Source organism: Penicillium citrinum, assembly GCF_028827155.1.
Source record: "Penicillium citrinum strain IBT 23319 chromosome Unknown utg000008l:1.0-2707905.0:1.0-2709502.0, whole genome shotgun sequence".
Classification (NCBI taxonomy): domain Eukaryota; kingdom Fungi; phylum Ascomycota; class Eurotiomycetes; order Eurotiales; family Aspergillaceae; genus Penicillium; species Penicillium citrinum.
The window spans coordinates 376,902-404,304 of record NW_026622693.1 but is presented as its reverse complement, the minus strand read 5'-3'; the positions used below and the strand labels follow the sequence as shown (position 1 = coordinate 404,304).

At 48.0% G+C, this 27,403-nt stretch overlaps 10 protein-coding genes across 10 annotated transcripts; 6 read left to right on the top strand and 4 right to left on the bottom strand.

The window, feature by feature from the left end:
• Positions 1 to 209: 209 nt before the first annotated feature.
• sebA (putative C2H2 transcription factor (Seb1)) lies at positions 210 to 2,114 on the top strand (the record flags this gene model as incomplete). The annotated part of the gene is made up of 2 exons (XM_056647503.1): positions 210 to 753; positions 940 to 2,114. The coding sequence occupies 2 exons, from the start codon at positions 210 to 212 to the stop codon at positions 2,112 to 2,114; spliced, it is 1,719 nt and encodes a 572-aa protein (XP_056497268.1).
• Positions 2,115 to 3,658: 1,544 nt separating this feature from the next.
• Positions 3,659 to 5,962, top strand: N7469_008584 (diphthine--ammonia ligase family protein; the record flags this gene model as incomplete). Its single annotated transcript, XM_056647502.1, has 3 exons — positions 3,659 to 4,369; positions 4,426 to 5,162; positions 5,218 to 5,962. The coding sequence occupies 3 exons, from the start codon at positions 3,659 to 3,661 to the stop codon at positions 5,960 to 5,962; spliced, it is 2,193 nt and encodes a 730-aa protein (XP_056497267.1).
• A 78-nt stretch (positions 5,963 to 6,040) lies between these two features.
• On the bottom strand, positions 6,041 to 6,874 carry N7469_008583 (uncharacterized protein; the record flags this gene model as incomplete). Its single annotated transcript, XM_056647501.1, has 1 exon — positions 6,041 to 6,874. One exon carries the CDS (start codon positions 6,872 to 6,874, stop codon positions 6,041 to 6,043), a length of 834 nt encoding a protein of 277 aa, XP_056497266.1.
• Positions 6,875 to 7,548: 674 nt separating this feature from the next.
• N7469_008582 (uncharacterized protein) lies at positions 7,549 to 9,509 on the bottom strand (the record flags this gene model as incomplete). Its single annotated transcript, XM_056647500.1, has 5 exons — positions 7,549 to 8,229; positions 8,292 to 8,502; positions 8,598 to 8,828; positions 8,930 to 9,109; positions 9,490 to 9,509. 5 exons carry the CDS (start codon positions 9,507 to 9,509, stop codon positions 7,549 to 7,551), a joined length of 1,323 nt encoding a protein of 440 aa, XP_056497265.1.
• A 1,442-nt stretch (positions 9,510 to 10,951) lies between these two features.
• N7469_008581 (uncharacterized protein) lies at positions 10,952 to 13,477 on the top strand (the record flags this gene model as incomplete). The annotated part of the gene is made up of 4 exons (XM_056647499.1): positions 10,952 to 11,066; positions 11,163 to 11,179; positions 11,252 to 11,362; positions 11,432 to 13,477. The coding sequence occupies 4 exons, from the start codon at positions 10,952 to 10,954 to the stop codon at positions 13,475 to 13,477; spliced, it is 2,289 nt and encodes a 762-aa protein (XP_056497264.1).
• An 828-nt stretch (positions 13,478 to 14,305) lies between these two features.
• On the bottom strand, positions 14,306 to 16,835 carry gpi10 (putative glycosylphosphatidylinositol-alpha 1,2 mannosyltransferase; the record flags this gene model as incomplete). Its single annotated transcript, XM_056647498.1, has 5 exons — positions 14,306 to 15,755; positions 15,821 to 15,967; positions 16,032 to 16,219; positions 16,306 to 16,536; positions 16,623 to 16,835. The coding sequence occupies 5 exons, from the start codon at positions 16,833 to 16,835 to the stop codon at positions 14,306 to 14,308; spliced, it is 2,229 nt and encodes a 742-aa protein (XP_056497263.1).
• Positions 16,836 to 17,406: 571 nt separating this feature from the next.
• Positions 17,407 to 18,924, top strand: car2 (ornithine-oxo-acid transaminase; the record flags this gene model as incomplete). The annotated part of the gene is made up of 3 exons (XM_056647497.1): positions 17,407 to 17,880; positions 17,956 to 18,657; positions 18,739 to 18,924. 3 exons carry the CDS (start codon positions 17,407 to 17,409, stop codon positions 18,922 to 18,924), a joined length of 1,362 nt encoding a protein of 453 aa, XP_056497262.1.
• Positions 18,925 to 20,096: 1,172 nt separating this feature from the next.
• Positions 20,097 to 24,523, top strand: N7469_008578 (ATP-binding cassette transporter YOR1; the record flags this gene model as incomplete). The annotated part of the gene is made up of 2 exons (XM_056647496.1): positions 20,097 to 20,375; positions 20,462 to 24,523. The coding sequence occupies 2 exons, from the start codon at positions 20,097 to 20,099 to the stop codon at positions 24,521 to 24,523; spliced, it is 4,341 nt and encodes a 1,446-aa protein (XP_056497261.1).
• Positions 24,524 to 24,748: 225 nt separating this feature from the next.
• Positions 24,749 to 25,456, bottom strand: N7469_008577 (flavin-dependent quinone reductase; the record flags this gene model as incomplete). Its single annotated transcript, XM_056647495.1, has 1 exon — positions 24,749 to 25,456. The coding sequence occupies one exon, from the start codon at positions 25,454 to 25,456 to the stop codon at positions 24,749 to 24,751; it is 708 nt and encodes a 235-aa protein (XP_056497260.1).
• Positions 25,457 to 26,160: 704 nt separating this feature from the next.
• Positions 26,161 to 26,422, top strand: N7469_008576 (uncharacterized protein; the record flags this gene model as incomplete). Its single annotated transcript, XM_056647494.1, has 2 exons — positions 26,161 to 26,366; positions 26,416 to 26,422. 2 exons carry the CDS (start codon positions 26,161 to 26,163, stop codon positions 26,420 to 26,422), a joined length of 213 nt encoding a protein of 70 aa, XP_056497259.1.
• Between the last annotated feature and the right edge of the window lie 981 nt (positions 26,423 to 27,403).

The window sequence follows — 27,403 nt, the reverse complement described above, 5'->3', positions numbered from 1 at the left end:
GGTCGATACATTCATTACTGTCTCCATATTCAGGAGGAGCACCGCGACTATATCAAACGATATCATCTTACTACTACTACCTAATATACAGATCACGCATCGCGAATAACCACCGGTATGTATCAGCACCTACTATACTACCTTGGGGAAATTGCAGTGGCATGTCTCTTGATAGCAAGAGAATAACCATACTAACGTATGACGCAGCAATGGACTCTTACACAGTAGCACCCCCAGTGCAAGGTCAATCATTCTACTACGATGCGACACAACAAGGCCACTACACCAGTCAACCATCCGATTACTATGGACAGATGCAATACCAACAAAGCCGGGCTTCCGAGCAGCAACCCATCTATCATCCTCAACCCGTCATGAACATGCACCAGATGGCTACCACCAATGCCTTTCGTGGAGCTGCTATCAACATGACCCCCATTGCCTCGCCTCAACCTTCGCAAATGAAGCCCGCCATTCTGGTTCAACAGGGTTCTCCCGGTCTGATGCCCTTGGACACTCGCTTCATTGGTGCCGACATGTACACTTTCCCATCAACACCACCTTTGTCTGCCTCGGGGAGCAGTATCAGTAGCCCTCCCTCCGCCAATGGTACTCTGCACACTCCTCTGACCGACACTTTTTTCTCCTTTGAAAAGGTCGAGGGAGTCAAGGAAGGATGTGAGACTGACGTACACACGGAAATTCTCGCCAACCCGGATTGGTCGCGCTCTGATTCCCCTCCGATGACACCAGGTATGTTGAAACTTTTGAAACAGATCTATCATATGCATGCACATCAAACGTCACCCACTACGCCCTCTTCATATTTCACATCCAAAAATAAGTGAAAACCTACGAACCAGGTGGCGTTGATCGATGCAAGGGGGGGAGATCGATGAAGAAAGATTGTCGAGAGATGAGAAGGCTAACATGCAACAGTCTTCATTCACCCACCGTCGTTGACCGCCAGCCAAACTTCCGATTTGCTCTCCGCCAATTCTTGCCCCTCGCTTTCCCCCTCGCCCTCACCAGTTCCCTCTGATATTCTCGCCCAACAGGGATTGACTGCCGAGTCAACTGGTGCAGACTTCTGTGATCCGCGTCAGCTCACGGTCGAGACCTCAGTGAATGTGCCAGCTCCCCATGGCCTTCCCCCCTTGCCAACTCTCTCTTGTGAGGAAGAGCAACCCCGCGCCGTCGTGGGCAGTGCGTCTGTGACGTTACCTGTCAATGAGAATCCTTCTCCTTCTTTCGCCACATCGTCTACGACTGAGGATCCCTTGAGCTCCCTGCCTACCTTCGATAGCTTCTCCGACCTTGACTCCGACGATGAACTGAACCGCCTGGTGGACTTCCACCCTGGCAGCAATGCTGTTTACCTGGGTGGTAAGCGTCAACGGGTCGACCAGTACATCGCCGAGGATGATGGTTTCCTGAGTGAGCACAGCCTCGAGGACTCGGATGACACCGAGTTCGTCCCCTCTGCCATTGCCACTTTCCACTGGAATGAGTCCGTTCCCGCCCCATCGGAGCACGACCATCAACACGAGCACGAGCATGAGCATGAGCACGATGAATCGGATTCTGCCGAGGAGGTCAAGACCAAGAAGCGAAGCAACCGCAAGTCATCTCGAAAGACTGCCCACATCGAGGATGACTGCTGCTACAAGTCCGACTCGGTGCCCCCAGCTCCTTCAACCGATGGCACTGCCACCGACTCCGAGCCCGCCCCTGTCTCAGTTAACCGTCGCGGTCGCAAGCAATCTCTGACTGAGGACCCTTCCAAGACCTTCGTCTGCACCCTGTGCTCGCGTCGATTCCGTCGCCAGGAACACCTCAAGCGTCACTACCGCTCCTTGCACACACAGGACAAGCCCTTCGAGTGCCACGAGTGCGGTAAGAAGTTCTCCCGCAGCGACAACCTTGCTCAGCACGCCCGTACTCATGGCGGTGGATCCATCGTCATGGGCGTCTTGGACGGAACAGAAGGTTCAATCCCCTTCGATGAGTCGCAAGATGCTGGAGCATTAGGAGCAGTCATGTACGAGTCCAATGAGGCTGGTGCTGACCGCAGAGCTGCGAAGAAGCGCAAGCGTGATGTCGGTTCTGCTTAAAGCATGCTGCACAAGCAATAGTCACCTTGCGTTCCTTTTTTTCTTGTGTCTTGGCGATCATGACAATTTATGAGATCAGGAGAACTTCCTACTGCATATCTAATACCAAAACATTGCGCTCGGTCGGTGGTTCTCCTGCGGGAATTTGAACTGTCCCAATTTCTTATTCTGATTTTTTTTGATTCGACCTATTTGCGGTCATTGGGTTTGGCGTCCGGGCATTTACAGTGGTGTCGGCTATATCGGGGTCATCGGTGTATGACATGTTCCTGTCTCAACGGAACAATTTGGGGATATTCATCATGGAGTTGGCGGAGAAGTTTCCAACGAGAGATACTACCTCTTGGGACTTCCTTTTTCTTTTTCTTTTCTTCTCTTTTCTATTTCCTTTGTTTGGAAAATACTCGGGAGATGGCGTGAAGAGTCGGCAATACAAAAGAACCCTCACGACCCCCCAAAAACCATTTGGAAAAGAGCAAAAGAAAACAATAGAGCGACAATGATGGCATCCTGTATCCGTGAAGAACAGGTGGTTTGGTGTTGATTTCCTTTGTCACTGGATTTCCTTGAGTTTCCTTTGTTTTTCCTATTATCTTTTTTTTTTCCATTTATTGTTTTTGTTATCCCCGGATCAACACATCAGCGTGTGGGCATTTCATTTCTCGGCTTCATAATCGCCGTCTTGATTTTGTCTGCTTCTTCTTTCTCGTCTTTGCTTCTCTGTGACTTTTTTGAAACCCTTTCGATTCTTTGTCCGTTTCGTTCACACCCCGCCTTGTCTTATTTCGATGTAATATCTTTTTCTGTCTATCTTTTTTTTTTACCCGCTTTGTGTTGCTGTGCTGGTCACATTCGTGTATATCTTAATTTGACCACCCCCGATCCTCATACCTCATACCTCATACCCCCTTCTTGTATTGCATTTCTTGCCTGCCCGTTCTGTGTTGGTCAAGCTCGAATCATCATGGGGATTCTGCATGAATTACAAGCATATTTTTTTCAAATCGTCCTTTTTATGTAGTAGTAATTAAGTCTAGCAATTGCGTAGATAAGTACTTGATACCTGCGAGGTGATGTGGAGCTAGGTCAACTGTTAGCCTTGGCAACTTCTAAGCTTTAGATGAAGGTATATCTTCCATTCATCTCATCATGCCGAGCCCTATCAACAGTATTGCCACTTCCGATGGATTGCTCCCAATTCCCTTGCTTGATGGAGCTGGTCGTGCTATGTACGATGTACGATGCAGCATTATAGACCCATACAAGCACTCTGTAAGGCTCTATTCTGAAACAATAGTGCTGTACACAATGGCATATTCAGTACTCATTTACGTCACAAATCATAAGTTCTAATAATCCCAGACTACCCTGCACTTTTCCACCCTACTCTATACATACTTCATACTTAATGCGGCAGTAGACTGTGGCAGTCCCCACTTATTCTTATCGATAGACGCGGGCATCGCAAATTGTCAACTTTCACCTCGCAGCCACGAGAACCTCACCTCACACATCTCTAGCATGAGAATCCTTACAGCATCAGAATGGCAACGAATCAATCATCTCCAGGCCTGAATGTGATAGCCTTGGTATCAGGCGGGAAAGATTCCCTCTACTCAATTCTCCACTGCATTCGCAATGGTCATAAAGTGATCGCCCTGGCAAATCTACACCCCGAAATAAAATCAGCAACCTATGTACATGAAGAGGAAGAGGAAGAAGATATTGACAGTTTCATGTATCAAACTATCGGACATAGCGTCATTCCTCTCTACGAGGAAGCTTTGGGTATCCCATTATACCGTGCCCCAATTACCGGTGGTGCTGTTGATACATCTAGAATATATCGACATGATGCTGCTGAGCAGCATGTTTCAGATTTTGCAGATGCAGATGTCGACGCAGACGCAGACGAGACCGAATCTCTGGTCCCGCTACTGCGCCGCATTATGAAAGCCCATCCAGAATCCAACGCCGTCTCCGCAGGTGCCATCCTATCAACATACCAACGAACGCGAATAGAGAATGTCGCCGGTCGATTGGGTTTAATTCCCCTTGCGTGGTTGTGGATGTATCCCTCGCTTCCGGCACCTGCAGAACGAATCTGTGACCCCGGGGCTGTGCGAGAGGCGGGTTTGTTGGAGGACATGGCCGCCAGCGGGTGTGATGCGAGGATCATCAAAGTTGCCTCGGGTGGATTGGATGATGGGTTTTTATGGGAGAATGTGTCTGGGTTTGGGGTTGGAGGTCGTGGGGTTAGGAGGCGGGTTGTTAAGGGGATGAGTCGGTTTGCGGAGCCGGAGGATATTAGGGGGGGCTGTTCTTGGGGAGGGGGGGTGAGTATGAGACGCTTGCTGTTGATGGGCCGGGGTTTCTTTGGAAGAAGAGGATTGAAATTGAGAATGTTGAGAGTAGGTCGGGTGATGGGGGTGTGGGTTTTACGAAGTTGAAGGGGGCAAAATGTGTATCAAAATGTGATGAGGAGGTTGGCATTACTCCGTCAGATGTTAGGAGACCAGCTTTACTCGACGAACAATTTGCGGCTCTTCTGAATGATATTTCCTCAGTTCGGGATGATTCGAATATCCAGAGCGAAGTGCACAGAAAAGATGATATATCTCCATCTTCGAAATGGAAAGCTGGCCCAATTCACCGCCAGACAGCTACAACATGGACAATCTCGAATATGACTGCGCCAGAGGCTGGGCCCAGCGCAGGAGATCAAATGAAGTCAATCGTGACTCAAGTTCAACAAGCGCTGAAAGAGTTCCCTCAACCCCGATCTACTGAGGATATTGTCTTTGCTACCGTCCTCCTCCGCTCAATGGAAGATTTCGCCTCCATGAACAGCGTTTACGTCTCGCTTTTCAAGAAGCCAAACCCACCTGCCCGGGCAACAGTTGCTTGCGGGAGCTGTCTCCCCGCTGGCGTGAATGTGATGATTTCATTCGTCGTGGACTTGGGTCCTCGAGCCACTCGTCAGGGTCTACACGTCCAGTCACGCTCATACTGGGCCCCCGCAAATATCGGACCCTACTCTCAGTCAATGTCCATTCCATTGGGGGAGAAAGGACAGACTAGACTGGTTTATGTTGCGGGACAGATCCCCCCTTGAGCCAGCTTCAATGGAGTTAGCCACACAGGATAAGTCATGGGTTGAAGATTATTCTTTGCGGGCTACCCTGGGCTTACAGCATATGTGGAGGATTGGTGAAGCAATGCAGGTTAATTGGTGGGCTGGCGTAATTGCGTTCCTAACGCGCGGGGAGAACATCAAGACTCAAGCTCTAGTTGCATGGGAGTTATGGAAGAAGATTCATTCATTGCCGAATGATGATGACGAGGACGAAGATGAAAATGAGCCTCACTTCGATGCTTGGGATATCAAATACGGGCGTCAAATTGAGGATGTGGTGGCTCGGACTTGGAAGCTTCCCGATTTCGAGATCCTCGATACCGATGAGGTATCTGTATCGCCATTCTTGGCCGTGGAAGTGGACCAATTACCCCGTGGCAGTGATATTGAATGGCAAGGTCTTGGATATCAGTGTGGAAGTGTCTCGCTACAGGACCACTCCACGAAAACAGCAAGTATTGCGGATGGCAAATGCAAATATACGTGCGTTGAGATTCGCGAGGAATCTGATTTGGCAGATAGCCTTGCTGTCGCTATGGAAAGCCTTTCTCTGAGAGGTCTATCCCAAGCAGTAATATACACATCAAAGCGAGTGCCCGATGGATCCTTTACTGGGCAGGTTGTCCCATGTCGAAGTATCTGGGGCCGAGAAGGCAAATTACTCGCTGCAGGGATTGTATTTCAAGAAGAGATACAAAACGGATTGAATTGAATAGCACACAAATCACAACTCCCACCAAACCAAGGAGTGACCAACGAATGAAATGACAAAACAAAAAAGAACCCAAATTCAAGAAACAAACCTCTCCAGCCTTGTAAACTTTCCACTCGAATCCGCCCTCCGTCTCTTATTCCCCTTCCTTTGAACCCGCTTCGCCTGAAGATAAAGTTTCGAACCAGAGCACTCAGAAGAGTTGTGAAAAACACCCTTACAATTCGTACAAAAGTCAATAACAACCGTCGCCGACTCATCCCGTACATCCTTAATCCTCATACCCCATTTCATCTCCTCGGCTCGTAAAGAAACGCGATACAATCTACTCTCTTCATCCAGAGCATCCGCTACAAGATTGGAAAATGTAAACGTTGAACTACCAACATCACACCATGGAACAAGAACGCTTGTCCTCTGAGTCTGCTCATGCTTCCATTGAGACCAGTCTGATGGGAGTCCGGCTAAGAAGGCGCAGGATAAAAATGCGTCGGAAATTCCGGTGCCGAGTCGTTGATACTGCATTTGAATATCTCGTGCTTCAGTGCAATACTCGGATATACTGCCGTGATTGGAAGATGAGAGGGTGGAAATTCTTGTCCAGAGGTGGCAGAGCATCTGAAGGGCTTCTTCACCAGTTGGTTTGGTGAAATTGTCTATGGCGATGAGTAGGGGTTTGACAGTTTTATGAGCGTGCATGGCTTTGGCGATGCTGGGGTCTAATCTGCTGATGACGATTGCGCAGGCGAGTTTTTGTTCTCGGTTCCAGGTCTTTCGACCCTGGGGTGTTTCGAAGAGAGGCTGGCTTTTGCCTTTGAGAAGGTGGGTTAAATTTCTCTTTTTTAGACTGTAGATGATTTGTAGATTCCATTCTGGCCAGTCTTGGTTGTTTTTTAGGACGGCGAGCTTCATGGTGGAAAGCAATGTTTGCAGGTGAATTTGATGTTTACTTTTTCTGCTTGAGAAGATGAGAAGATTGCTCCAGTTATAGGGATAAGTCTTTATTTTGCAATGATTGAGTTAGGAATCTATGTCTTGAATTTGGAATGCGATGATTTGGGCGATATCGATCATCGCGTCTCCACATTCTTGGACTGATCTGGGATGACAGCGGCTGTGAGACAGTGACAGCGCCATATTATGATATATTTTAACCTAATATTGCCTACAGGTAAATTTCAAGTGGAAATGGTAGCTCTGGTGTATAGCGTGTAGTAAGTTGTGGTTCTAGGGTAGATGTAGTACCCCTAGCACTAAATGCCGACGTGTCGCGGATAATGAGTTTGTTGTACTGCATGCCTCAACCCATAACTTGAGTGCTCCTTCTTAACGGAGATTAATTTGAGTAGGAGGAATTCCAAGAAAAAAAAAAACAAAAAAACATCATCATTTTACGAGGTATGCCGTTGGTCTGACAGGGTTATATGGCATATTCGCGTCCATAGACTACAGTATTGCCAGTTTAGTGCCAGCAAGCGGAACGGTCTACGTGCACTAGACATTGTGTGTGAAGAATAATCTGCGAGGCAAGTTGAGTTTCTGAATGACATTCGGGATCACTTGCAAAACGCGGAACCAACCATACTCTAAGGCTCATTTTCACGATGATGGTTATCCACGGGGATCGCTATTTGATCCAACCTTGGAATGGCAAGCTGCTGGCCAATATACACTTCCGAACTTAAATCTGCGCCACTTTCAAACAAATACAAGTTCTTTGTCCAACTTAACACTTGTCTATTATATTCATCGGGGTAGACGGAGTTAGGGGCAAATGCATCAATGGCGAGGACCTGAGAATGCCCGGCCTCGTTCTCATTTTCATCGTCACGACAACCTGGATAGTCATCACCAGGGGAAGAGTCATAAGCTGTCAGATTATCAGTAGAGGCATTCAAATATAATTGACTGTCTCTTGTCACAAAGCGGATGAGTGAGCCTGAAGGCGGAGGCATGGATGGAAGCCCATCGACTTCGTGTATAATCATTGGTAGGTAAGGATACGAATTGCCATTCTTCGTCATCACGTACATGGCCAGAGCGTAATATACTAGATTATCAGCGTTTCGCTGAACATAGTATCCGACAGAACCCGGCCCTGATCCCCAACCGTAATAACGAGCTAACACTTTCGTAGCTAAGGGACCGTATGCCATAGTCCTAAAGGTCTTGTCCTCATAACGCGATTTGACGTTAATCTGAAAATCGTCGACTCTAAAATTGGGGCTTGGAGAGTCAGCAGCCAAATCTAAGTGGAATAGTTCATGCTGTTCATTCAGGTTAGTTGGTACGTCGGGTACGTAGAATTGAGACTTCGCATTCAGCTCACCAGAAATGTTTGTGCTCTGTTATCGTAGTTTCCAAGCTGGTACCTATGTAGACCTTCCCGAGAGGTTCCGTATCTGATTGCATCCGCCAAACTTCTGCGATTAAAGAAGCCCTCGCAGAGATTAATCATCGAAGTTCCGGAAGTATCTGGGTCGGAGTTCATCGCATATGCAAGCGGCGTTGGCTTTGGCGGATCGCCTTGATTTGGCGGGCTAAGGTAATCAGTAATTGATTCACATTGAAGAATTTATTGTTGCGGAGACAGTTCGACAGACGGACATCGCAAGATGGTTATACTAGCACTTACTTGGGTTGACATTTATCTTCAGCGGGCCTCTTTTGGCATCGCTTTCTCGGATCGTCGCATCGTACCTTGATATAATGCTGGATGGGGCTTTGATACCCATGGATGACCTTTGCAGTATTTGCGAAGACTCCTTGGATATTAGGTTGATGGGCCATGTTGAACCCTGGGGGCCCTAGGTACTGCAGGGCAGCGGCGCTGTTCCAATCGATATTCGATGCCACTCCTGCGGTTCTGAAGAACACGACGGAGGAGTTAGCCTATGTTTTATCCAGGTGGTTTCAAGAATAGCTCGTGGAAACCACTTAATTTTTGATTTCAAAAGGTTGGCTTACTTTGTCATCAACCATGCACCGTAATAAGCATCGTCGATCTTGTCCTTGGCTCCATCACCAAAGACTTTATGGCAGTCAACATATCCATAGAGGTACGCTCCACCAATATTATCAGCCGACGCAGTGCCAGTAGCTTGAGCTTCAGTGCCAGTTGGAAAGACTCGGTAAGGAGTCTCGTCCCTGGGAAATCGGCGGGTGGTTTAGCTGAAGTATGATGCAACAGCATCAAAAAAACCGCGAGGGCTTCAAGGATAACCATGTTGACGGAACTGCATGGAGTAAAACCTACGAAGGAATAACTTAAATTTAAACGAAGTTAATGCTTGGCCACCTACTGCCGCCACCAGACTTCGCTAGGAGTTCTCGGCCTATCCTAGCGATTGCATTCAATACTCCGATTGGATGACTAGTACGAGGCTATGGTATAAGCAGGGTAAATTAGCTAGTCTCGTGGCATTCATCCAACCTCGATATTCCACTGTCTTACCAGAGGCAGAACAGTGCATAAGACAATGACAAATGCCTGGAGACTACATACTATGTAACATTCAAATACATACCAATTGCCAGTGATGTTCATAGATATCTGATAAAGTCACGTGGTACCGACCTAAGCATCAAAACATTGTTAAGAACGGATTCATTCCCATCATTTCTGTCTTTCCATCGACTGTCAATCAGCCATTGCCTGTTCATGGCGAACAAGAATAGAAAACTCAATGAGGCCCAAGTGTCGTGGTCCACCGATCCGTTTAATGAAAGGATGTAGTGTTACATTAAGCTCGCTAAAGATGCCATGCAAGTGGAAGAACGGAAGGCAAGCGCACTGGGAAGAAAAAGATGTATTGAGTAAATGAGTAAACTATACTATTGAAAAACGAGAAGAATGTCCGTCGTATAAATAGTCCTGCTGCTCGATATCGCGAACACCAGGGTGGAGTAGACGCAGCCCTGCTAAAAGCTGTTTGGTTTCGATCTCCCACCGAACGAACGATTAAAAAATCACCCAAGAGACGAGGAGCCACGGACAGGCACCACGCGGGTTATGTGGGATACTACATTGATTGGTGTGTATACACAAAACACACAGTGCACACAAGAACCCACAGGATAGATCGGCCTCTACATTAAGAAGTCATTCAAGGTTGTGGATCTTGAGGTTGAGAATGAAAGAAAAGAAGAGAAGAAGACGGGAAGAAAAGAAAGAGAGACGATGTTTTACTCGGCTGCTTCACCGCTTTCCCCACGTGACTGATACTAGCAGCAATGACTCACGTGACCGTGGGTATATCACGAAAAATCTGCAGCAACTCCCTTTCTCTCCTCATACACTTTCTGAACGCATAATCAACCTCCAATCCCTCTGCTGTGTAGACTTTCTACACACTTGCCATAGGATGGTAGGTCATATTGGCGTACTATATGGATAACCCAGAGCATCTTAAGGCTTCTCGACGGCACCGATGGCTTCGGCCTGACGTGCGATGGTGGAGGCGTCACCTGCTGCTCAAACATTCATTCATCCAGCCAATGTTAATATTGTCACCTATTCCTGATCAACATCACCAATATATCCAATTATCATTTATTCCTATCAGTCTTGTAAACCAAGTGTAGCCACGAACTACCTCCTAATGCAGCTGAAGATTGTCCAACCTAAGTACTCCGAGACTTGTAGAACAATGCTGCATTGTCGTGAAAACCTGTCTATCTAGCATCTGCATCAATCCAGCAACAACTTCGTATAATATTGATTTTGAGATATTCCCAATTGTGTACTCTACGCTGCATAACTAGTAGTATTCTCAATGTATGTACTGCAACTGCTTCTCTGCTTCTTCCAGAAAAGGTGGAGCCAGGGGAACCTTGGGCCTCGACTCTCCGCACTTTTCGACTTGTTCGACTTAAACTTTTGCCCCTCGCAGACTTTACACTTCCAACTTCAATTACCCCCTATTCCTTTCTTTTTTAATCTTCCTGTCCATTCCTTGTTTCCACTCTTCACATTCATTTTCTTTCAATATGCCAAATGGCATCAGCAAGCGCCAGCAGTTGCGCAATGAAAAGGCCCTCGCTGAGCTGATCCGTACAATTCCCGGCAATGACCGTTGTGCCGACTGCGACGCCTTGACCCCAGGTACGTGCCAAGATGATACGATCTTGATCATGATCAAATCATGAACATGCCTATTCTCCCGTTTATGAATAACCTTGCTCTAACTATTCACAACAGGATGGGCAAGCTGGAACGTATGATTCTCCTCCCCCCTCGATCTCCTATCTCCTATCTCTCGACCAAACTAATCCTCCGACTTTCGATAGATGGGCATCTTTCTTTGCATGCGGTGTGCCGCAATCCACCGTAAACTGGGTACTCATATCTCCAAGGTTAAGTCCTTGTCGATGGATACCTGGTCATCCGAACAGGTCGATGTGAGTGAATCCCGGATACCCGGATGGCAACGGAGGAAATCCGGAGACTAATGTTAATGCGACGAACAGAATATGAAATCGCATGGCAACAATCTGATGAACAAGATTTATAACCCGAAAAATGTGAAGCCGCCCGTCCCAACCGACGTTGACGAGGCCGACTCGTGCATGGAACGATTCATTCGGCAAAAATATCAATACCGGTCGTTGGAAGATGGAAAACCAAAACCCCCAAGCCGCGAGGATGCGAGCTACAATAGGAGACCCGAATCCAGACGCGATAGATCCCCTGCCGGTTCGCCCGAAGGATCTCCTCCACCACTGCCACCAAAGACCGGAAGTAAGCTCTTCGGGTTTGGTCTGCGCGGGTCCGCTTCCACCTCGAACCTCCGTCGATTCGGGACCAAATCGTCCAAGGCTTCACCAAATCCTGATCTTGAACGCTGGTCCCCACCCTCGTCAGCAAAGAGTTATGAACGTGGTCTTGGAGCACCGGTTGCCGATGTGACGACTGCCTCGTTGGAATCGAAGATGGCTGCTTTGCGGGAAATGGGATTCACCAATGACCGACGGAATGAGATGGTACTGCGAGGACTCAACGAGGATCTAAATCGTGCGGTAGAGACATTATCACGACTGGGAGAAGGAAATGGAACAGTCCCTACACGCGCGAGGACTCCAGCTCCAACAAGCAACACCGCGCCTGCGCCTGCGCCTGGAGCTCAGCGCGCTGTGACTCCCAACCCGCAAACACAGACATCCAACAACCCTTTCGAGAGATCTGTCTCCATGCCAGTTCCGCAGCAGCAGCAGCAACAGCCAAAGTCTGCAACAACATCCTACAATCCGTTCGATCAGTCAAATCCCACGCCTACTTCGGCACAGACCTTGGAAACCTCCTTCCAGGGCCTGCAGGTATCGCAGCCATTGTTTCCTCACTCGACTGGTGGATATCCGAACCAAACCAATTCGATGATGCAGCCTCAAGCTACGTATCAACCACCATTCGCTCCGTCAGCTCTATTCGCCCAAAACCAGGGCGGCTTTGTTTCCTCGCCTCAAGCCATGGACAACAGCCACAATCCATTCTTTCAGAATACACCTCAGCCGCAGGGCGGCATGGCCAATCAACCCTTCAACAGCCCTGGTGCTGCGGCGCAGAGTAATCCGTTTTTTAACGCCTCTCAGCCAAATGCGCAAGCTCAGCAGTCAGCAACTCCGGCTGCGCCGACGCTCCGTCCGCCTCAGCATGCAAACACAATGCCAGCTATATCCTCTACCTCGCCTTTTGGAACCTCTCCATTCGGATCGAGTCCATCCTTCCAGACCCAGCAGCAACAGCAGCAAGCTCCAAATGGCTCACAAGCATCGTATAATCCATTCCAACAGTCTATGCCAACAGCTCCTCAAAGCGCAGGACCCTTCACGACTCAACCTCAATTTCCCTCTCAGCAGCAGCAGCAACCTCAGCAGCCGTCTCAGCTGATTCCCCAAACAACCGGTCAAATGGATAAGAACAGTATTCTTTCGCTCTACAACCTGGCACCTTCACCATCTGTCCCTCAAATCCCCGACCAATTCCGGTACCAGCAACAGCAGACGCAGCAACCACAGGCTCATTCTCAAGCTCAACCTTTTAACAACATGGCGCCAAGCCCTGTTCCACCTCTCACCACCTCCCTCAGCTCCACGCCTCAAACTCAACCAGGCTCCACCATGCCCACTCCAAACGGAACCGGTCCTACAACCGCATCTCGTAACCCCTTCGGTGCCGCCTCCGTTGGGTCCGGCCTCGCCGCCCAAGCAGGCGTGACACCCTCTCAATTGAACCAGCCATCCCAACCTTCTCAGCCCTCCTCAGGTCTAGGAATTGGAATCGGCACAAATGCCTCCGCACCTACCTCCGCAACAAACACAACACCCTTTAAACCGAACTCGAGTCCATTCTCTTCATCCCCCTTTTCAACACCAAACCCCTTCCCCGGTCCTCCCCCATCTAACATGAAACCCTTCCCAAGAACACACATGAGCCAACCAAGTGTGGACGTCAATGGTCTACAGAATGGCCGGCATAGTCCTGATGCATTTGCCAGTTTGAGCGCTCGCTACGGTTAAACATTTGTAATGCAGCGAGATCTATGTCCTGCCGATTAGCCTGATGATTTCTTTCGCGGGTCCTCTTTCCACTCCGTGCTCCACTGTTCTACCACATTTCTGACGCAGAAGATACGGTTATGCTTTTCTCTTTATGATTGGATATAGAATCGTCGAGATGTTATGCATGGCATGGTGTATCATTCGATTTGTTCTGTTTTGCTTTGTTTTGCTTTGCTTTCTCACACTCTTTAATACTTTCCTTCCCTTGTTGTTTTTCACTTCTCATTTGTATAATCGAGGGTTTCTAGCGGGTCTTTGGTATCATACTAGTGTATATATTTTGGGCTGATCCTTGTCTTTAATTCATTTCGTTGGTTTTGAGTCACTTTGTTCATCCCCGGGCTCACCAGCCCTTGCCTATATAATACATCCAAATTGCCTCCCCGAGTCGCCTTTTCGTGGTGTTGTTAATATACAACCACCACTCTGTACGCCAATGTGAAGAAGACCTTGTCATCACTCACGCGTATCCTGCCATTGCTCTCTTTCTTTTTCTTTTTCTTTTCGCTTGCTTCCGTGGTGACTAGACCGTGAGGCTAAGATTAACCTCAAAAGCAATATATAATGGTCGTGGCGGCTCGAACCCTCGATTCTTGGGAGACTTTATTGATTGGCAATTTTCATGCAGAGATACTAGCAGATACTTAGTTCTAGTAACGAAATGAAGATTATTATCTCTATATACTAAAACAGATACTAATTAGACACATGCCCACGAAGACACGAATTATACAGAAATTACTCTTCTATAAATATAAATAGTCAGAAGAAGATCGGCAGAAATAATCATGACCAAAGCTCCCGCTCACTCAAACGCTTCTTCCCAGACTTACCAGTCGATGATCCCCTCCACTCCGGTAAAACAGACGAAAGAGACTTTGGAATCCAGTCCCGAATATTCGGCGTTGACCGACCCGTTCCCCAAAGATTCGAGGGTCGAGGAGACAAGTAAGCCTTAACAGCCCGGAACCAGGATATGAGCTTCTTGTCGAAACTAGGTTGAGTCGAGGACCAGGGGGCACTGAGTGAGAATGACGAGCGGGTTGGAAGATAATTTTGCCAACTTCGACTAGACTGTGTGTGACGACTGGCTTCTTTTTTCAAGGCCTCGATCATTTGATCGAAATGGAATTCCCGGATACGGGCTAATTGGTGGTGATGTTTTAAATGTAGTTGGCGCTGACTTTCACGCCATTTGTCTTGTTCGGTGGTGTCAAGGCACCAGACGATGATATCACCTTGTCGGCGCCAGTCATCATGCCAGTCTGTGTTAAATGTACGCCAGCATTCACCGTAAAAGGAGCCGCGGAGGAGGTTTTTCATGGTGGGTTCGAGTTGTTGGAAGAAAATGAGGTAGTCTGGCCATTCGTGCTGAGTTTCAGAGGGCGATAGGCCTGTGGCTGAGTTGTAGCTTGGTCGTCTAGGTAGATGACGTAGTCCACCGGCCATATTGTCGCGGAGGAATTGTACAGGGTCATCGTAGAATTGGTCCGCTTCATCGCGGTACACAGCCTTTTCAGACTCGGTGAAGTCGATCGGAGGCTCGCAGGATAGGGCCCAGGCGTCAACTGTGGGGTACACGAGATGAGATCGCCAGGGGGTACTGTGGCATGGCATTAAGAAACCTGCTGTGATCCCATTTCCGGGGGTAACAGATGAAAACCGAGTTATATCCTGTGTAGCATGGACTTCATGCTGCTGGCGAAGATAAGCCATGACGTCGATGACCCCCGAAGCGTGTCGAGTACTGGTATACCATGCTATGACGACGTTGGCGAGGACGTAAAATATGAGTAGCAATCTTTGCGGGGTGTAAGCCGAAGATTGTCTGTAGTAGACTGCTGGAGCAAAGAACTGAACCATCGGCTGTGCTGCGAGGATATGGAGTGCTGGGAGCAGCGGGTATATGAAACGCACTTCCTTGTGGGAAATCAAGGAGAGCGCAAAGGGCATCACCAGGCAGATCGTCGCTAGTTGGATCCGAGTCTCTGTTTGTAACCTGTCGGTGGTGAAAGTCCGGTTTGTCAATGTTTGATAGATACCCCAAATGGCGAAGGGCAATGCGGTCGTCAGGAGAAGGGGCAGGCCCTGTGACAAATAGTAATGCCAATCATTTCGACCGTAAAAGACGGCCAATGATTGTGCGATATTGAAGTACAGAAATCTGAGTGGTGGAAATGTCCAGAATCCATAGAAGAGACGATCTGCCACGGCAGAGACAGTGAGTACAGCGGACCTAAATTGGGTGTTAGTCATTCTGCATCTACTTGATCGCTATGGACTTGTCAATGCGAAACATACCCGCAAATAAGTGCTTCTCGCACAAGTACTATGCGTCCCCCCCAGGAACTCCGAAACCAAACGATGCTGGCCAAAGTCACCCAGATCAAGATATTAGTTGGTCGCAGTATGCAAGCGAGGGCGGCGAGAAGCAAGCATTGGCGAAAGCTGAGATGGTGCGTCAGTGGCTGATGTAACAAGCTGCAGGGTTGAGTGTATCTTTTCATCTTACCTCGACAACAACGCTCGATCCGCGGCCGTGCGCTTCTCATTCTTGCGGTTATCGCCGGAAGATTCTCCAATTGACCACTGCCAGGGCCAAAGATCCAGCGCGACGATTGTGATTGTTGTTTCCAAGCAATTCGACAGTGTTCTTGTCGAGCAGAACCATTGCCAAGGGTTTAGGACCGTGACCAGCAACTGCAACAATTAGCCACTAATTTATTCATTTTGTTTTGCTTGAGTTTCCCCGCAAAATCTTTCTGATGGTTATGTTGAAGACCTACCGTTGTCCAAGCCCCGCGCGAATCATTCCCATAAATGCGACTGGCTAGTTTCCAGGTATAAAAGTCACCGAGTGCCGCGATAATAGCCTGCGCAGTCTTGGGGCCCGCGAGTACGAGCTCTGCGCGCGTGGCAGAAGAGAGATGGAGAGAGGAGGCAAGGAGGTCGGCAGCCCTATAGATAGCGGCGAAGAGGAGGGGGTGCAAAGAGGAACGAAGCTGGTGACGCCATTCCTGATAGAGAGAAGATTAGCTTTCATGATATTATATTTTTATTTGCTGTGTAGCTGCGCAGATCAAGAGATCACGGTCCAACTCACCCAAGTCAACCAGGCGCCTTGATCTTTACCAAAAGCAATCTGCCAAGCTGGTTCCAAAGACTGAAAGAACTCATCAGGTTGGAAGAAGGTCCGAAGAGTCAAGGCATTGAGTAGACGGAATGCGACAAGAAAAAGGAAGATGTTGACACTTGGCGATGCAGAAGACGACGACGACGACGTGACGCGACGCGCAGAGGAATTGGAAGTGGACATCGCGCGGAAGACAACCAAGTCTAGCGAGGAAGACCCGTTACTCGTAATCGGAAATCAATGAGTGGTTGGGCCCTCTAAACCATGGTGGATGTTTGCGCCGTGGAGTAGACCAAGCACCAGCACCAGTATCAGCACCCAAAACCGAACCACGCCAACCACGAACAAATCCACAAAAAGCCAATAAATATTTCTTTCAAATGAACAGCGGAGACCGGGCCGGTCACCAAGACCGATTGGAGTAAAGTGTGGATGTTAACAAGGGGGCAGCTTGACGAGACTCGTGTAATCCTGCACTTAGCGAACTGTGGATGTCAAGGAAGTCTGAGACTCGCGACGACCTGCACTTAAGGGAAAAGGCGGAGGCGGTATAAGTTGGGAACTTCTTCTCCCTTCTCGACTGCGCATTTTATTTCTTCACTCCAATTTCTTCTCTCTGGATTATCACAAGATTGGATTGTGATTCGTGATTCTCTATTATTACTCTGACTATTGACTCGAACTCTTTCATCTACTTCCTCTATTCTACTCAACTCTTACTCTACTCCACCCCCGCATATACTCCACATCCACCATGCCCGCCAACGGCAACAGTGATCTCGCACACTATCACGCAGCCTCAACCTCCGAAGCCATTCAGGCTGAAAAGGATTATGCGGCTCACAATTATCACCCCCTGCCAGTAGTCTTTGCTCGGGCTCAGGGAACCTCCGTCTGGGACCCTGAGGGTCGTCATTATCTGGACTTCCTGTCCGCCTACTCGGCCGTTAATCAAGGTCACTGCCACCCCAAGTTGGTTGCTGCTCTTGTGGATCAGGCCTCTCGGGTCACTTTGAGCTCGCGCGCCTTCTACAATGATGTCTTCCCTCGGTTTGCCGAGTTCGTCACCAGCTATTTTGGCTTTGATATGGTACTTCCTATGAATACTGGTGCCGAGGCTGTCGAGACTGGTATTAAGATCGCCCGTAAGTGGGGATACAAGGTCAAGGGCATTCCAGAGAACAAGGCTGTCGTGTTGAGTGCGGAGAACAACTTCCACGGCCGAACGGTAAGCTCATATCCCTTTAATCCCACCCGAGAGAGAGATATATATAAACCAAACATCACTAACAACAACTCCTAGTTTGCGGCCATTTCTCTTTCTTCTGACCCCGAGTCCCGTGAACACTATGGCCCTTACCTCCCCGGTATTGGCTGCAACATCCCCGGCACCGAGAAGCCCATCACATACAATGATAAGGCAGCTCTGCGGGAGGCCTTCGAGGCAGCTGGTCCCAATCTCGCTGCGTTCCTGGTTGAGCCTATCCAGGGCGAGGCCGGTATTGTTGTGCCCGATCCCGACTACCTCCAGGAAGCTCGTGCTCTCTGCGACAAGTACAACGCCCTTTTGATCTGTGATGAGATCCAGACAGGCATCGCTCGTACTGGCAAGCTGCTCTGTCACGAGTGGAGCGGAATCAAGCCCGACTTGGTCTTGCTGGGTAAGGCCATCTCGGGCGGTATGTACCCCGTTTCGTGTGTGTTAGGCCGTAAGGACGTCATGCTTACTATTGAGCCTGGTACCCACGGCTCAACCTACGGTGGTAACCCTCTTGGATGTGCAGTTGCTATCCGCGCCCTCGAAGTCGTACAGGAAGAGCAGATGGTTGAACGGGCAGAGAAGCTCGGACACATTTTCCGACAGGGTTTGGAGGCTCTCAAGAGCCCTCTGATTGAGACAGTACGGGGCAAGGGTCTGCTAAATGCTATTGTCATTGACGAGTCGAAGACCAACGGACACACCGCTTGGGATTTGTGCATGCTGATGAAGACTAAGGGCTTGCTTGTAAGTGCATTCTAGCTGACATCATTTCATATACATGTATACCACAATATATGGGAGAATTGTCCTGACTGATTTATCCAGGCCAAACCCACTCACCAGAACATCATCCGTCTGGCCCCGCCTCTAGTCATCACCGAGGAGGAGATTCAACAGGCGCTGAAGATCATCCACGACGCCGTGACCGAATTGCCTAACTTGAAAGACGCGGTCGAGGATGAAGTGATTCCTCCACCTGAGAAGAAGGTTAAGATTGGTGTTGAGAACTAGACGGGTCTCAAATCTCATGACGTTTGCATAGATCGATTCTCTCTGTTCTTTTCATTTCTTTCTTTTTCTTTCTGTTTCACCGGATGATATCATCCTACGACCTGACGAAGGAACGGAACCCATGTATTCCACATCAATTAGAGGATAGCTTAGCCACCTAGAATTTGTATACTCAAAAATTGCCAGTTCTCAGCGATGGGTCTCTATGAATAATAGACTTAGCATTACATACTATGAAGAGCGTTACCAGTCACAGTCTCTCACTAATGCATATCTTATCAGCGCAGCATACATGCAATAATGCATTTAATAGTACAGCAGATAGTACCTCACAGCTAGTTACTCCGAGTAACTGCTAGTATGCACCAGAATGAATGTTGAAGCGAGGAGTTGTTAGTTCGTGTTACACGAGGTATCCCTCTATGTCTATGCAAGCCTTAATGCATCATCTATCCTCGTACTACGTACTACAGTTATCATCTAATAGTTATACACTATATTCCCAACGTTCGATATCATTCTCAACTCGATTTTATAGTTATTCATCTTCCCAGCTCGCTTATCATTTATCATCCATTATTAATATTCAATCCAGACTAACCCAAGTCATTCTAGTGCCGGCATACACGAATTCCGATGACCGACCATCCACTCAGCGTTGCGTGATTGATATATCCCACCCATGAATGCGAATGCGAATGCGAATAAGAACAGTTGACTGTCCGACGGGTCTAAATATTTGCTCCACTAAAGAAGCAAGCCATGGTGGATCTTTGTCTTTCCCTTCCGAAGCTTCGAGCGGAGTTCTTAAACGTCTGAATTCCGATGATCGAGACACTTTACACACGAGTCAGTCTTTTTCGGAGATAATCAGATTGTTGCTTGATCTAGCAAAATTAGCGAGCTATCGGTCTATTTCCCCCCTCCCATTTATGTAGACTATGTTATTCCATGAATCATCGATGTGTATAAATAAATAACCGATGGACTGCTTCATTCCGCATGCGACATTCCGGTGTTAAGATCGTCGGGTTATCTCCGACTCATTACCAACCTTGCTTTTTTTCAAACTCCAGATTTCGTCCGAACTTCTTTTTCTTCTCCGTCGCATCTTCGATCATTCAATTCCTCCCCTTCATTTTTCCTCTCCTCGCCAATTTGGGCGTCCGTTCATGTCCGCACCGCCAGATCCACTGCCTCAGGTAGTGGTGGCGGATAATGAAAAATTGCAGGCTGCGTCCAGTCAGGGATCGGCATCCGGGGAAGATGAAGCCAAGGCGCCCGATAATGAGTTACAGCCTGTCGTACCTAAACGAAAATGGTATCGGAGATGGAATCCTTTGAGATGGCAGACCCCGCCGCCTGTTCCGGAGGAACGCACTGCGTCGAAAGAACATGGCGCGTCGTTCTTGAGTATCGTGTCTTTTCAATGGATGTCCCCATTGATGCGGGTGAGTATTTCAACCCTTGATAGATGAATCTCGGGCGCGGGTCTTGCATGATGAGCATATTGCTGACTGAATATTCACAATCAAAGGTAGGATATCTGCGCCCACTTGAATTACAAGATATCTGGACGGTCAATCCAGATCGCACCGTCGACGTGCTAGCAGAAAGGTTGGATGCGGCATTGAAAGACCGCACGGAACGCGGTAGCAAACGTCCACTTGTCCAGGCTTTATACGACACATTCCGATTTGAGTTCCTGCTCGGCGCAATTTGTCAGCTCTTCAGCTCGTTGCTCCAGGTGTTTGCGCCATATTTAACTCGCTATTTGATTGCCTTCGCCACCGAGGCATACGCCGCCCAGCATAGCGACCTCCCGGCCCCGCATATCGGTCGTGGAATGGGGTTCGTCGTCGGTATTACGCTAATGCAGGCCTGTCAGAGCTTATGCACGAACCAGTTTTTATACCGAGGTCAAATGGTTGGTGGGCAGATTCGCGCAGTCTTGATATCGCAGATTTTCAATAAGGCAATGAAATTGTCAGGGAGGGCGAAGGCTGGTGGGAAGGCGACCGAAGAAGAAGTTAAGGCATTGGAGGCGTCGAAGGAGGCCCTCATGAAGAATGGTCATAATCAAGAGGAAAAGAAACAACAGGAGGGAAAAGAGCCTCATAAACAGGAGAAAGAGACGAAGAGTACAGCTCCAAACGCAGCAGTTGCAGGAGATGGAACTGGGTGGAACAATGGGCGTATTGTTGCACTGATGAGTATCGATGTAGATCGTATCAATTTGGCTTGCGGCATGTTCCATTTGATCTGGACTGCCCCGATCTCAATCATCGTCACTCTGGTGCTGTTATTGGTGAATATTGGATACAGTTGTCTCTCTGGATACGCTCTACTCGTTTTTGGCATGCCATTCCTCACATACGCCGTCCGGTTCCTAGTGAAACGTCGTCGAAACATCAACAAGATAACCGATCAGCGAGTCTCACTGACGCAGGAAATTCTCCAAGCAGTCCGGTTCGTCAAATATTTTGGCTGGGAGAGCAGTTTTCTCAATCGACTTAAAGAGATTCGCAAAAGGGAGATCCGTTCTATTCAGACTCTTCTTGCTGTGCGTAATGGAATTCTCTGTGTGTCCATGTCAATTCCTATATTTGCTTCCATGCTGGCATTTATTACCTACGCTCTCTCTAAACATGACCTTCACGCCGCTGAGATCTTCTCCTCGCTGGCGCTATTCAATTCCCTGCGGATGCCATTGAACATGCTGCCTTTGGTCATTGGTCAGGTTACCGATGCTTGGACTGCTCTGAATCGTATTCAAGAGTTTCTTCTCGCCGAAGAACAAAAGGAAGATATCGAGAAAGATGAACAGATGGATCATGCTATTGAGATAAACCATGCCTCCTTCACCTGGGAACGTTTGCCAACAGAAGATGGGGACAGTGCAGACAAGTCTAAGAAGCCTACCGGGCCCGATGCCAAATCCGCGGCCCTTCGTAAGGAGGTTGAGGAGCAAGAGAAGGCTGTCTCCTCTGAGCCCTTCAAGCTCAAAGACGTCACATTTGAAGTCGGGCGCAACGAGCTCATTGCCGTGATTGGAACCGTGGGCTGTGGTAAGAGTTCATTGCTATCTGCCCTTGCAGGCGATATGCGCGTGACAGAGGGCACAGTAAAGATGAGCACAACAAGGTCTTTCTGTCCACAATACGCTTGGATCCAAAACACTTCTGTCCGCAACAATGTTTTATTCGGGAAGGACTACGATGAAACATGGTACAATCAGGTTATCGACGCATGCGCCCTGGCTCCAGACCTAGAGATTCTTCCTAACGGCGATCAAACGGAAATCGGAGAACGAGGTATCACTGTCTCTGGAGGACAGAAGCAGCGTCTCAACATCGCCCGCGCGATATATTTCAATGCCGAGCTAGTTCTGATGGATGACCCTTTGTCCGCGGTTGATGCTCATGTTGGCCGACATATTATGGACAAAGCTATTTGCGGTCTTTTGAAAGATCGATGTCGGATCCTTGCAACTCATCAGCTGCACGTTCTCAATCGTTGCGATCGCATTGTTGTTATGGATGAAGGGCGTATTGATGCGATTGATACTTTTGAGAATCTCATGCATGATAACGAGCTGTTTAAACGTCTTATGTCTACATCGCGCCAAGAGGATTCGAACGAAGACGAGGAAGCTGCGAAAGAAGGCGATGAGATTAAGAAACCAGATGAGGTCGAGACTGCTCCTAAGAAGGCTCCCACCAAGCCCACTGCCGCTTTGATGCAGCAGGAGGAGAAGGCTACAGCCTCAGTTGGATGGAGCGTGTGGAAAGCATACATTCGTGCTTCTGGTAGCTACTTCAACGCTCTTGTTGTATTCATTTTACTTGGACTTACCAACGTCGCCAACATTTGGACAAGTCTGTGGCTTTCTTACTGGACCTCTGATAAATATCCCGGTATGTCGACAGGCGAGTATATTGGAATTTATGCCGCGCTGGGTGCAAGTGTTGTATTGTGCATGTTTTCATTTTCGACATATATGACGACGTGTGGAACAAATGCAAGTCGGACCATGCTTCAACGTGCGATGACTCGAGTCTTGCGTGCCCCAATGTCCTTTTTCGATACTACTCCTCTAGGACGAATCACCAATCGTTTCTCGAAGGATATTCAGGTCATGGACAATGAATTGTCGGACGCAATGAGGATCTACGCATTGACAATGACGATGATTATTTCCGTCATGATTCTCATCATTGTATTCTTCTATTACTTCGTTATTGCTCTGGTCCCCCTCTTTATCTTATTCCTCCTCGCCTCCAACTACTACCGAGCCTCAGCCCGCGAGATGAAGCGACACGAAGCAGTTCTCCGATCCATGGTCTATGCCCGGTTCGGCGAAGCCATTACTGGAACTGCCTGTATCCGCGCATATGGAGTCGAAAGTCAATTTCGTCGCAGTATTCGCAGTTCAATTGATACTATGAACGGAGCTTACTTCCTGACATTCTCCAATCAGCGCTGGCTGAGTGTCCGCTTAGATGCTGTGGCTACTACTCTGGTATTCGTTATCGGCGTTTTAGTCGTGACGTCTCGGTTCAATGTCTCCCCTAGTATTTCAGGTCTGGTGCTATCGTACATTCTTGCCATTGCTCAGATGCTTCAGTTCACGGTGCGACAGCTTGCAGAGGTCGAGAACAATATGAACGCTACCGAGCGTGTTCACTATTATGGAACAGAGTTGGAGGAAGAAGCGCCTCTGCATCTTACCGAGGTATCGTCCAGCTGGCCCGAGAAAGGCCGTATTGTGTTCGACGACGCGAAGATGCGTTATCGAGATGGTTTGCCGCTCGTACTGAAGGGTCTTACTATGGACGTGAGGGGTGGTGAGCGCATTGGTATCGTCGGTAGAACAGGCGCAGGCAAATCGAGTATCATGTCTGCATTGTTTCGACTGACAGAGCTATCTGGCGGCACTATTCACATTGACGATATAGATATTTCCACTGTCGGTCTTCACGACCTTCGATCTCGTCTGGCGATTATCCCACAAGACCCGGCTCTCTTCCGGGGCACCATCCGTTCCAACCTTGATCCATTCGATGAACATTCCGATCTGGAACTGTGGTCCGCACTGCGAAAAGCATATCTCATCAGCGATAACACTCTCAGTCCTGAGCTAGACGGTTTGCACAGCGAACCTGGTACAGGTTCTACGACTCCGGTTATGGGTAGCGACACCAAGCCCCGGCCCACAAACCGTCTCACCCTCGAGTCAGCAGTCGATGAGGAAGGTCTGAATTTTTCCCTTGGTCAGCGCCAGTTGATGGCACTTGCCCGAGCATTGGTTCGCGATGCACGCATCATCGTGTGTGACGAAGCTACGTCTTCCGTTGACTTTGAAACGGACCAGAAGATTCAGCGGACGATGGCACAGGGATTCCAGGGTAAAACTCTGCTCTGTATTGCGCATCGTTTACGTACCATCATTCATTATGATCGTATTTGCGTGATGGATCAAGGACAGATTGCGGAGATGGATAGTCCTGTTTCGTTGTGGGATAATCCCGATGGGATCTTCCGCGCGATGTGTGAGCGCAGTGGGATCACGAGGGAGGATATTTTGACAGAACAGTGAAGGAGGAATATTACCTTCAATGGTTGAACAGAAAGAAGGGTAAAAGAAGAAAGAAGGACTAAATTGTTTGGAGTATATTTATACGATTAATGCCTGGACATACTCATGAGACATACAATGACTCTATACAATAATCAATCAAAATAATATCACCATTCAAGTTCAACCCTTCATTATATATGAATTAGATCGAACCTTCGGTCTAATCTTGGAAGTTTCTATACCTCATTTCCCCTTATCCAATTCACAAACAAGTTCCATCCCCAAATTCCTCATCATCCCTTCAATCCCAGCATCCTTCCACCCAGCAACATCTCTCTCATCCAACTCAACTCTCTCCTCCTCCTCAGAAAGATTTCCAACAGGTAATCCCGTAAATTTAACCGCCAAACCCGGCGCAGTCCCAACAACATCCATCCTAAGCCCCATAAGAATCCCCCGTAAATGATCCGCCGCCTTCACACCCCCACGCGATCCATACGTAACTATCCCCGCAGGTTTACCTTTCCACTCATGAAAAAGGTAATCGAGGGCATTCTTTAAACTTGCCGGGATACTCCAGTTATATTGCGGCGTGACGAAGATAAAAGCATCGTATTTTTGTACGGTGGCCGACCAGTTCTTTGTGTGTGGTTTGCTGTAGTGTGGTGTTGGATTATCTGGTGGGAGACTTGCTGGAATGACGGATTCATCGTAGAGGGGGAGAGATTGTTTTGATAGATCTAGGATTTCGAAAATCACATGCTTGGGATCTGTGTCTGTGATTTCGTCTGGTGATTGTGATTGTGAGGTGTTGGATGATGTGGTCAATTGGTGGTTTGTCGGGATCATCGGGTCCCTCATGAGGACGTCATAGACGTAGTGGGTGATTGTTGGATTGAGGCGAGGACGACGAGTACTGCTGGTGATTATTGCGATACGTTTGGGTGGCATTTTGAAGGGTTAAGGAATATTACTTGGGGATGTATGAATTATTTTTGAGGGGAGATGAAATGTTTAAATACGTAGTTTAAGGGGATTTGATGTTTCTAGGAGCCTCCGATCTGATGATCCGCGGATCCGCGGAGGTGTGAAGTGGAGCATTCAGCAGGGAGAAGCAGATCAGGACATCTCGATTTATTTCGAGAAGTACCACCACAAACAATATTCAAGACTGGTGACAGTTATTCACCGATTTGTAGAAGTACTAGTATATCGAACTCAACCTGAAATTTTTTGAGAATCATAAAAAAGGTAGAACAATCTATTGAAGATTTCCATTGACAGGCAGAGTATAAAATTTGCTGCCTCAGGCACTAAGCTGTTGTCTTCAAGAATACCTAATAGATATTTCACCACAACCCACAGCTGCCCGGACCATGTACGTGTATTTCGATGGTCATATCGAAATCAATTGAAAGGGACCATTGGCAATAGTGGCTAGTGACTTGTCAGTGCATGATGACTGCACATTTTACAGAACAACCAAAAGTTTCCGTACATCCTGGTATGTCTCCGCGCGTGTATACAATAAGTCTCCGTCGTTGTTTGATGCTTCCAAGCATCAGACAAAGTTTGTTTAATCCATGCACTTAAATGTTTGGTAAAATCACCTTCGTTCATTCATTGGAGATAGAATTCCTCGGGCCCTCTCAACTATGTCTTCCATTCATCCGAAAACAGATATCGATCTCCAGGATTCCGAACTACCGTCTACTGAGGGACATGACGCGCCTGTAATATCTTCATGGAGGTACTGGGTGCTCTTTGGTACTCTTTGTCTTAGCGGATTCGCTGTAACGCCGGAGGATAATATTGTGGTCACTGCCTTACCCACCATAGCCCGAGAACTGCATACCACCGAGTATGTATGGGTGACTAACTGTTATACCCTAGCTTCCACCTTTTTCCAGCGTTTAGTCGGATATATGGCTGAGATTTCCGCGTGTAATCATTCTAGGTACAACCTGGACTTCCTCCGTCACACCAGGTAGTTCCTGAGCAGCATCTGAATGAAGAAATTCTGTTTCTCCACTCTGTGAATCCTGTCTTACATACTCCGGCGAAATCAACAAGATGAGTTCCAGCAGCACCGGTTTCTGTCTTTGTGTGATGCCCAGAACAACCATAATCACTATTTCGAGTATCAATTAACAGTTATTTCAGGTAAATAGGTGCCAAACTTACGCCCAGAAAACACAAATAGCATCCCAAATCCAAGCTCTATCCACTCTGTCATTCCAAGGATTTGCCGTATCTAGGTCATTCATATTATCTATAGATGTAAATCAGATGTTGCATTCGTTCTCTAAGGCAGTCCAGTCGTACAACAAAAATTGTCTTTCATGTTTGTCAGTTTTTCACTATACTCTGGGGTTTGGGCGCTGTAATCCTGGAACTGGATCGACCATGCCTCGGCAGACTGTACTGAGATGACACTCGCAACAGCGAAGGCAGTAATTGGATTGAATCTCATCGTGATATATTTCGGTCTGTTGAGATTGAGGTAAGATTAGGATGAAGTTGAAGGGAATAATCTTTTCCAGTAGGTAGTTTTACACTGTATTTATAGTTAATATTTCACTGACAACCCCATCCAGCACGGAGGGATCTTCAAAAGAGGCTTGCTCAATTGACGCAGCTTATGGTCAGCATATCAAATTGCATTTGCATCTCAGCTCAAAGCCCTATTCACAGAGCCAGGATCGCGTTATGCCTATAGAATCACCCTCGAGATCTCCTCAACTAATATGCTCCCTACTGCCAAGGCCTTAGCGTATCTTATTTATTCACCAGCCTGCATTAAATTGAGGGGCTTCGTACAGAAGCTGAGGTCAGAGTGAGCGAAACCACACTGATTGCATAATGATATGGATCACTCAGAACGATCAGAGGCGTGCT